The sequence below is a fragment of the Scomber scombrus genome, unplaced genomic scaffold, assembly GCF_963691925.1.
Source record: "Scomber scombrus unplaced genomic scaffold, fScoSco1.1 SCAFFOLD_247, whole genome shotgun sequence".
In the NCBI taxonomy this organism is placed as follows: Eukaryota; Metazoa; Chordata; class Actinopteri; order Scombriformes; family Scombridae; genus Scomber; species Scomber scombrus.
The window spans coordinates 39867-50228 of NW_026910659.1; the positions used below are offsets into that span (position 1 = coordinate 39867).

A 10362-nucleotide genomic window follows, 5' to 3' on the forward strand; every position below is an offset into this window, starting at 1 on the left:
CGCGGAAGTAATTTAAAACTGCATTCTATCAAAAGGCCACCAGGGGGCGACCGTTTTGGTGTCAAAAGGACTTCCGTCTCTATACAAGTCAATGGAGAATTCACCAACTTCTCACTTGATTTCTAACCTCAGTAAACGTTTTCAAAATGTGTTTATGGTCTCAATCGCTAGTTTAAAGCCTTCTTCAATGCAGTATGATGTTCATTTGGGACATTTTGGCCTCCCTGATTTTATATGTGACGATAAAGCAGGGTATGCATTAGGGCGTGGCTACGTCGTGATTGACAGGTTGATTGGTTCACAGGTTCAGGAGGGCGCCTCATGCTCCTCCTGATGCCCATATAAGTAGAATCCCTGCTTTTATTTTTCCCAGCATGCACCTGAAATTTTCAAGATGGCGCTGCTCAGATCCGATACTATTGGCCTCCGAGCAGCAGTCCACAAACCAATGGGTGACGTCACGGATGTTACATCCATTTCTTATATACAGTTTATGCTCTAAACTCACCGTCAGATCCTTCCTGATGGCGAAGTTCTCCGGTTTGATGTCACACAGGTGCAGTTTGTGGGTGAAGTCGTTGTCAAAGTGCCACACCATGTCCAGGAAGCTCAGCGCGATGCGTTGCACCATCTCCCGGGCGGTCCACCTCCCTCGAGCTCCGGTTCCGGCTCGGTTCTGACCCTGCAGCCCGGACACCGCCACCTCCTCCAGAGAGAAGATGTTCTGGTCCCAGGCGTGTCCGGCAGACAGGTACTCCACAGCGTAGAAGTGACCGCAGGAGCCCAACACCTTGGCCACGTGGGTGCTGAGGTCCTGCAGGACTCTGGAGAACAGAAGAGGGAAGGTTGAGATGGACGTTCAGAACTTCTCACCACTTAAAGCAGCACCAGACCGCTCAGATCCTCCTACCATAGCATGTTGGCAGGGCCTCGCTTATGGGGGCAAGAGTAAGGGGACGAGACCAGGCTGTCTAAAAAGCATCTAAAGCAGGGGTGTCAAACATGCGGCCGGTGGGCCAGAACCTGCCTGCCGAGGGGTGCAATCCGGCCCACTTTCCTTCCTGTGTTCTTTTCCTTCCTTCCTACCTTCCTTTATTCCTTACTTCGTTCCTTCCTTCCACCTGTCTGTCCGTCCTTCCTTTCCTCCTTCTGTCCTTCCTTCTTTCCTTCCTTCCTTCCACCTGACCTTCCTCCCTTTCCTCCTTCTGTCCTTGCTTCTTTCCTTCCTTCCTTCTGTCTGTCCTTCCTCCCTTTCCTCCTTCTGTCCTTCCTTCTTTCCTTCCTTCCTTCTGTCTGTCCTTCCTTCTTTATGTCCTTCCGTCCATCTGTCTTTCCTACCTTCCTTTTTTCCTTCCTTCTTTCCTTTCTTCCTTCTGTCTGTCCTTCCTTCTTTACGTCCTTCCGTCCGTCTGTCTTTCCTACCTTACTTTTTTCCTTACTTCGTTCCTTTCTTCTTTCTGTCCTTCCTTCTGTCTGTCCTTCCTACCTTTCTTCCCTTCTTATTTCCTTCCTTCCTTCCTTCCTTCCTTCCTTCCTTCCTTCCTTCCTTCCTTCCTTCGCTCTATCTTTTTAATGATCTGGCCCACATGAGATCAAATAGGCCCTTGAATGAAAACGAGTTTGACACCTCTGATCTAAAGACTCACTTTTATTCTCTGGCTTTTAATCGTATTTAAACGGTTTTATTTGTTATTTGATTTTTTCGGGTTTTTACACTTTTGCTCATTTAATTTTCATCCTTTCATGCTCGGTTATTGCAGATATATCGTCTGTCTTTGTGAAGCATTTTGGTGCAAAGTCTGTTTAAAAAGTGAAGTTTCTACTCTTACACAATACAAAGCAGTCCTCATCATTTCTTCTCTGAACTGTTGAAATGAAACTCTCCTTTTTTTGAATCAGTAATAAAACCAACAATAGTGAGCTGGAACCAAACTGTCTGCAGCTGCAAATGTCAATAAAATGTTAATAAATAAAATAGATTCTGGTCAAATGGTCCAATCATTAAAAGAGTTGTTCTGTTAATACACGACTGATTCATAAAGCATGTGTGAACTATTTAGCCAAAACTTGCACCTTATAAACATTATGAACTGGGTTTTTTCGGAGCCAAAGAAACATTACATTCCTTTACGCTGTGAGAACGAGATTGATCAATTAATATCTTTTGAGAGCAAGATGCCTCATTATAAACTTCTGTGCAGTTAGATCAGGGGTGTCAAAGATGCGGCCCGTGGGCCAGAACGGGCCCGTCGAGGGGTGCAATCCGGCCCAGTTTCCTCCCTGTGTTCTTTTCCTTCCTTCCACTTGTCCTTCCTACCTTTCCTCCTTCTGTCCTTCCTTCTTTCCGTCCTTCTTTCTGTCTGTCCTACCTTCCTTTCTTCCTTCTGTCCTTCCTTCTTTCCTTCCTTCCTTCTGTCTGTCCTTCCTCCCTTTCTTCCTTCTGTCCTTCCTTCCTTCTGTCCTTCCTTCTTTCCATCCTTCCTTCTGTCTGTCCTTCCTCCCTTTCTTCCTTCTGTCCTTCCTTCTTTCCTTCCTTCCTTCCATCTGTCCTTCCTACCTTCCTTTTTTCCGCACTTCGTTCCTTCCTTCCACTTGTCCTTCCTCCCTTTCCTCCTTCTATCCTTCCTTCTGTCTGTCATTCCTACCTTTCTTACCTTCTTACTTTTGTCTGTCTTTCCTTCCTTCCTTCCCTCCATCTTTTTAAGGATCCGGCCCAAATGAGATCACCTCTGCTTAAGATGTAAGACGAGCTCTTTCTTTTTGAGCATTTTTCTCCTTTTCCTTTTGTTTCTTTTCCTCCAGCCGTCGACCCTCACACACACACACACACACACACACACACACACACACACACACACAAACACAAACACACACACACACACACACACACACACACACACACACACACACACACACACACACACACACACACACACACACACAGCTTGTTCCTGTATTTCCTACACTCCATTTGTCACTGTATACTCTGTCTGCTCGCCTCCAGATAAGCAGGTCACTTCGCCTCGCCGGCTTTATTTTAGGACTCGGTGGAGCTTTTGGCTTCTGGCCTGACGGATGTCTGAGCGTCTCTGTGCTCCGACTGGAAACTAACTCTTTTACTTTCTTTTTCTTCTTCTCGTCCTCCGGCTCTGCTCGCAGCATTTCTCACATATTCAAGGATGAAACGAGGTTATCTGATAAGACTTAAATGTAAAATTGAAGCATTGTTCAGTTTTTTTGGGGGGGTTATGAGGCATTTTCAGCTCTAGGAAGGAAGGGAGGAAGGAAGGAAGGAAGGAAGGAAGGACAGGAAGGAAGGAAGGAAGGAAAGAAGGAAGGAAGGACGAAGGAAGGAAGGACGAAGGAAGGAAAGAAGGAAGTAAGGACGGACAGAAGGAAGGAAGGAAGGAATGAAGGAAGGAAGGAAGGACGAAGGAAGGAAGGAAAGAAGGAAGTAAGGACGGACAGAAGGAAGGAAGGAAGGGAAGGAAGGAAGGAAAGAAGGAAGGAATGAAGGAATGAAGGAAGGAAGGAAGGAAGGACAGAAGGAAGGAAGGAAGGAAGGAAGGAAGGAAGGAAGGAAGGAAGGAAGGAAGGAAGGAAGGAAGGAAGGAAGGAAGGAAGGAAGGACAGAAGGAAGGACAGGAAGGAAGAACAGAAGGAAGGAAGGAAGGAAGGACAGAAGGACAGAAGGAAGGAAGAACAGAAGGAAGGAAGGAAGGAAGGAAGGAAGGAAGGAAGGAAGGAAGGATGGAAGGAAGACAGGAAGAAAAGAAGGAAGGAAGGAAAGAAATAAGAACCCTGCTCAACCACTACTGGTCAGATAGTCATGGCAGCTACTTTATATTTAAATGCACCTTTCAGAGCGGGTTGCGAGAACAACAGGAAGGAAGGAAGGAAGGAAGGAAGGAAGGAAGGAAGGAAGGAAGGAAGGAAGGAAGGAAGGAAGGAAGGAAGGAAGGACAGAAGGAAGCAACAGGAAGCTTCTACCTGAGGAAGGTGTACTCCTCCTGCTGCAGCAGAGACCAGAGTGATGCCAGCTCTGCTCTGGAGTAACTCTTGTCTCTGTTTTTCAGCTTCTTCCCCCAAAGCCTGGCCAGAGAACTGTTACTTCCTCCTCCTCCTCCTCCTCCTTCATCCTCCTCATCATCCTCAGCCAGGCCCAGGGAGTTTCGTACCTTAGTTCAGAAGAAAGGAACGCTCACTGTAAACTTTGGCCCACAGAAAGGTTTTTTAAAAAACAGACAATTGTGAGTTTAATTAGCAGCAAATGTCTGATGTCACTAACTTCCAAAGTGGCGTAGAAAACCACATCGAGAGGGGAGAGCTCCTCTGCTGTGTCCTGTTAAAGAGAGGAAAAGATTAATACCTGTAAATCATTTTAAAGACTGTGTAAAGTGAATTCAGACATTTTCTTCTAAACACATTAAATAGGTCATAAATGTATTTCTTAAAAAATGTGTAAAAAGCATTTCAAACATTTAGATTTGAATTGTGGAGCTAGGCTTAGCATAAACCCGCCCTGCTGCTGTAGAGGTATAAATACATTTACAGTCTACAGGTAGCCAGTTAGCTGAGTTAGCCACCGAGCTAGCCACCGAGCTAGCCGCCGAGTTAGCCGCCGAGTTAACCACCGAGCTAGCAGCCGAGCTAGCCGCCGAGCTAGCCGCCGAGCTAACCGCCGAGTTAGCCGCCGAGCTAGCCGCCGAGCTAGCCGCAGAGCTAGCAGCAGAAAGCTCTCAGGCCTAGCGTCCATGTTTCTGGTAGAGGTGGTGACTTTGATTGACAGGTGACACTCGGAAGGGGGCGGGGCTTAAGCAGACTCGGCGGGGCACTCACACAGCGTTTAGGAACAGAGAAATAGGCAGACTTTTACACAACTTTGAAGCCTAATTTCATATATTTGGCGATTTTTTTAATCATTCAAATTTGGCAGGGTGGTTAACAACACACTTTTCTGTGGTATGTCAAACTCAGAACACATATTTATTCTTACTTTACACGGACTTTAATGTGCTCTGATTGGATTAAACTAGAAGACTAGATCTCCACCTGGTAGTCCAGTATCCCCCAGCGGCTCGTAGGAGGAGAAGTTCTCCAGTTTGGACTTGAGGATGATAGGGGTTTCCTCTCCAGCGAGCCTCGATCACCTTCTTCCCGTTCTCGTAGTAGAGGCAGCGCTTGTACTCGACCAGGCCGAGCACACACAGATCCTCACACATGTCGCCCGTCACCGAGCCCTCGCCGAACTCCAGACACTGAACAGGAGAGAAGGAAGGAGGGAAGGAAGGAAGGAAGGAATGAAGGAAGGAAGGAAGGAAGGAAGGAAGGAAGGCAGGAAGGAAGGGAGGAAGACACACAGAATGAGTCAAATTCAGATTCATCTCAGACTGAAATCAATAAGAGAGATAATGACTGCATAGTGGAAACAACAAAGACATCAGATCCTCAGCTGGTTGATTTCACCTCTGACTGAAATACAGTTAAGTTTTTTTACTATAGTTACTTGTTTTTTTAACCTTCGTGTCGTCCTCCCGGGTCAAATTGACCGTTCTTTCCTCCCTTCCTTCCTTCCGTCTGTCCTTCCTTCCTCCCTCCTTCTCTCTTTCTTTCCTTCCTCTCTCTTTCTCCCTTCCTTCTTTCCTCTGTCTTTCTTTCCTTCTTTCCTTCTTTCCTCCCTTCGTCCATCCTTCCTTCCTTCCTTTCCTTCCTCTCTCTTTCTCCCTCCCTTCCTTCTTTCCTTCCTCCCTCCCTCCTTTCCTTCCTTTTTTCCTTCCTTCCTTCCTTCTTCCCTCCTTTCCTTCCTTCTTCCTTCCTCCCTCCCTTCCTTCCTCATTTCCTTCCTTCTTCCTCCCTTCCATCCTTCCTTCCTTCTTCCTCCCTCCTTTCCTTCCTTCTTCCTCCCTTCCATCCTTCCTTCCTTCTTCCTCCCTCCTTTCCTTCCTTCTTCCTCCCTCCCTTCCTTCTTAAGGTTATTCTCTGCTCTCACTGATCTGATCTTTCTGTCTCTTCATTATAACATTTATCCTTCTCTCCTTCCTTTTCCCATTTATCCTTTTCTCTCTTCTAACTTAAGGAAGCCTTAAAACCCATTCTACAGAAGAGTTATGAGCACACATGCTATAGAAACACACACACACGCACACACACACACACACACACACACACACACACACACACACACAACACACACATATCCGGTGTGCTGTCTGTATAGCTCAGTGCCAGAGGTGTGAGGGATGATTTTGAGGATTAGCGATGTTCTGGTCAGGGATTACCCGGCTAATCCTCGTTCTGCCCACATTCCAACACAAACATCAGTCAGTAAGGAGCTCACAGACTAAAACCCAGACATCGCACACACACCTGCTGCTTCACACACACCTGGCCGGACAGCTGCTGGAAAGCATGCTTAACCCTTCAAATACCACGACTGTGAAAGCTCTCAGGGGAAGCTCTTACAGCCAACGTTTAACAGTAAGCACCTGAAAAGCATTGATGTGTTCTCAGGAGCACAAAGCCTGAGAATAAATATTAAGGTTAACCTTTGTGTCGTCCTCCTCCGGGTCAAATTGACCCCGTCTGTTGTGACTGTTCCTTCTTTCCTCCCCTTCCTTCCTTCCTTCCTCCTTCCCTACTTCTTTCCTTCCTCCATCCCACTTTCTTCCTTCCTTCTGTCCTTCCTTCCTCCCTCCCTCCCTCCTTCTTTACGTCCCTCCTTCCTTCCTTGGTTCCTTCCTTCCTCCCTTCCTTCTTTCCTCCCTCCTTCTGTCTTTCTTTCCTTCCTTCCTTCCTCCCTTCCTTTCTCCCTCCCTTTCTCCTTCTTTCTTTCCTCCCTTCCTTCCTTCCCCTCCTTTCCTTCATTCTTACTCCCTCCTTTCCTTCCTTCTTCCTCCCTTCCTTCCTTCCTTCCTTCCTTCCTTCCTTCCTTCCTTCCTCCTTCCCTACTTCTTTCCTTCCTCCATCCCCACTTTCTTCCTTCCTTCTGTCCTTCCTTCCTCCCTCCCTCCCTCCTTCTTTACGTCCTTCCTTCCTTCCTTGGTTCCTTCCTTCCTCCCTTCCTTCTTTCCTCCCTCCTTCTGTCTTTCTTAACTTCCTTCTTTCCTCCCTTCCTTTCCTTCCTTCTTACTCCCTCCTTTCCTTCCTTCTTCCTCCCTTCCTTCCTTCCCTCCTTTCCTTCCTTCTTACTCCCTCCTTTCCTTCCTTCTTCCTCTCTTGCATCCTTCCAGGAAGGAAGGAGGGAATGAAAGGAGGGAGAGAGGAAGGAAAGGAGGGAAGGAAGGAAGGGAGGAAGAAGAAAGGAAAGGAGGGAAGTAAGGAAGGAAAGAAAGAGAGAATGAGGGAGGTTTGAACATGTGATTCCAGTTAATTTCCATGTGAATAAACTGATAGTGTGAAATGTTGATGGGTGATGTTGGCGACACAGTTTCACAGCTCATGAGAATCCAGCCGATCCCGCTCCGAGCAGATCAGATCCAGCTGGCTCCATCGTGTCAGTTTGAGATATGAACCACTTTGAAATGTTAACATTCGCTCTCCTGCAGATTTATAGACCATCTGCTCATGTTTAGGGACTCAGGAAACACATGAAGAGCGAAAATGGCAATATTATCTAAACTCTCCCCCTTTAACACGTTAAATGTCTGATGTTGGAAAAGGTGGAAGATCGTCTATCATCCGTCGTCTTTCCTCATCTTTCATCTCAGCGATAACAGACTCGCTCTCTGTGCCTCGGCCCAATTAACCCGTCTGCATACCTCGCTCTTATCTCTGGGTGTCTTCTTCTTCTGTTCTGTCTTCCTGCCCCCCCCCCCCCCCCCCCCACACACCCCCCCCACCACACCCCCCCCCCCCCACCAGACTCATATTACCTTCTGATCTGGATCAAGGTTTTTTTTTAATGTTTTAACCCCTACTGTTGTCCTCGAGTCAAGGAAGGAAGGGAGGAAGGAAAGGATGGTAGTGAGGAAGGAAGGAGGGAGGGAGGGAGGGAAGGAGGAAGAAGGAAGGAAGGGAGGGAGGTAGGAGGGGAGGGAGGAAAGAAGGAAGGAAGGGAGGATGGTAGGGGGAGGAAAGAAAGAGAGAAGGAGGGAGGAAATGAAGGAAAGGAAGGATGGGTGGAAGGTAGGAAGGGAGAGGGGAAGAAAGAAGGAAAGGAGGTAGGGAGAGAGGAAGAAGGAAGGAAAGGAGGGGAGGGATGAAGGTAGGATGGAGGAAGGAAAGAAGGAAGGAGGGAGGGAGGAAGAAGGAGGGAGAGAAGGAAGGAAGGAAGGAAGGAAGGAAGGAAGGAAGGAAGGAAGGAAGGAAGGGAGGATGGTAGGGGGGAGGAAAGAAAGAGAGAGGAGGGAGGAAAGGAGGAAAGGAAGGAAGGGAGGAAGGTAGGAAGGAAGGAAGGAAGGGAGGAAAGAAGGAAGGGAGGGAGGAAAAAGGAAGGAAAGGAGGGAGGGAGGGAGGGAGGAAGGAGGGAAGGAAGGAAGGGAGGATGGCAGTGGGGAGGAAATAAAGAGAGAAGGAGGGGAGGAAAGGAGGAAAGGAAGGAGGGAAGGAGGGAGGACAGAAGGAAGGAGGGAGGAAAGGAAGGACAGAAGTAAGGAAGGAAGGAAAGGAGGGAGGAAGGAAGGAAGGGAGGAAGAAGGAATGAAAGGAGAGGAAGGTAGGAAGGGAGGGAGGAGAAGGAAGGAAAGGAGGGAGGGAGGGAGGGGAGGGAGGGAGGAGAGAGGGAGGAAAGAAGGACAGAAGGAAGAAAGGAAAGGAGGGAGGGAGCAGGAAGGAAGGAAGGGAGGAAAGAAGGAACAGTCCAAACAGACGTGGTCAATTTGACCCGGGAGGACGACACAAAGGTTAAATAGAGCTGTAATCCTTTTAGAAGCTTGAATTAATGAGTTGTTTGTTTTTTTTTTACTCAATTTAAAAAGAAACAAAGACGCAAACTGTTAAAAACCAGGGTTATAAATCTGAGGACAGTTTAAGCAGCGGTTGCATAATCACTGCTGCATCTGATTAGGCCTTCGCTCGTCAGAGGTTCGGGTTGAATTGGATGAATGTCTGCTTGAGTCAGAGAGGAGCTTAGTTTCAAAATGAAGCCTAGAAAAATGAGTTTGGACATGCTTGGCAACCTTTGATACTTCTGATGCTTCTTGTATGTGAAAGTACATATTTGGAAAACTTTCTTAAAAAAAATCAGATATTGAAAGAAGTCCTCACGAGTTTCCTGAAATGGAAGCGAAGCAGATGGAGAGCAAAGAGTTGAATGGGTTGTTTTGGTAGAAGAAAGATTATAATGCAATATGAGAATTAAGGATATATACCCTCCCGGGTCAAATTGACCCAGTCTGTTTTGACTGTTCCTTCTTTCCTCCCTCCCTTCTGTCCTTCTTTTCCCTCCCTTCCTTCTCTGCCTCCTTCTTTCCTACTCTGGGCCCTACTCTGGGTCCTACTCTGCAGAGTCCGCTGGGTCCTATCTGGGTCATATCTGGGTCATATCTGGGGTCCTATCTGGGTCCTATCTGGGTCCTACTCTGGGCCCTACTCTGGGTCCTACTCTGGGGCCCTACTCTGGGTCCTACTCTGCAGAGTACGCTGGGTCCCTATCTGGGTCCTATCTGGGTCATATCTGGGTCCTATCTGGGTCCTATCTGGGTCCTATCTGGGTCCTACTCTGCAGAGTCCGGTGGGTCCTATCTGGGTCCTATCCGGGTCCTATCCGGGTCCTATCGGGTCCTATCTGGGTCCTATCTGGGTCCTATCTGGGTCATATCTGGGTCCTATCTGGGTCCTATCTGGGTTCTATCTGGGTCCTATCTGGGTCCTATCTGGGTCCTATCAGGGTCCCTATCTGGGTCCTACTCTGCTGGAGACACAACAGCTGAGAGGACCGAAGTGAGAGGACGTTCCTATAAAAGGTCCCGCCTCCAGAAACGGGGCTTATGTCTGTGGTTTGGAAATATTTCCAAGTGTTCCCTACGGATAGTAAATGACTGCAAAGCAGCATAATAAATATGTCAGTGTTATATTGGCTCTTTTTTTCCATAACTTAAGTTGAAGTTGTTCTCTTATGTTGCACAGACAGTGTTTACATGTGGAAAGCCATGTTGCATTTATGTTTGCATCCAGTGGGTCCTCACAATAAAATTATGCATAATGTGTTAATTCAACAGTAGGAGATGTTATGTTGTTACCCTAACAGTTTTGGTGTAAAAAGCCTTCAAATATCGGTATCGGAAATGAAGAGTTGGACGATATCGGAATATCGGATATCGGCAGAAAAGTCAATATGGAGCATCCCTAGATACAATGTTAGTGATTGAAATTAGAAGAGGATCTTTGCATATTTTTCTCTTCAGAGGCTTTATTATTTAAATG

At 47.2% G+C, this 10362-nt stretch overlaps 1 protein-coding gene across 1 annotated transcript in view; it reads right to left on the reverse strand.

Moving 5' to 3' along the window:
- Positions 1-9470, reverse strand: part of dipk1c (divergent protein kinase domain 1C) — a 45299-nt gene extending 35829 nt beyond the window's left edge. The window contains 7 exon segments of the mRNA XM_062415299.1: positions 509-824; positions 3991-4178; positions 4289-4342; positions 5053-5070; positions 5072-5122; positions 5124-5258; positions 9414-9470. Of these exon segments, the coding sequence (XP_062271283.1) occupies positions 509-824; positions 3991-4178; positions 4289-4342; positions 5053-5070; positions 5072-5122; positions 5124-5258; positions 9414-9470 (819 nt within the window).
- Between the last annotated feature and the right edge of the window lie 892 nt (positions 9471-10362).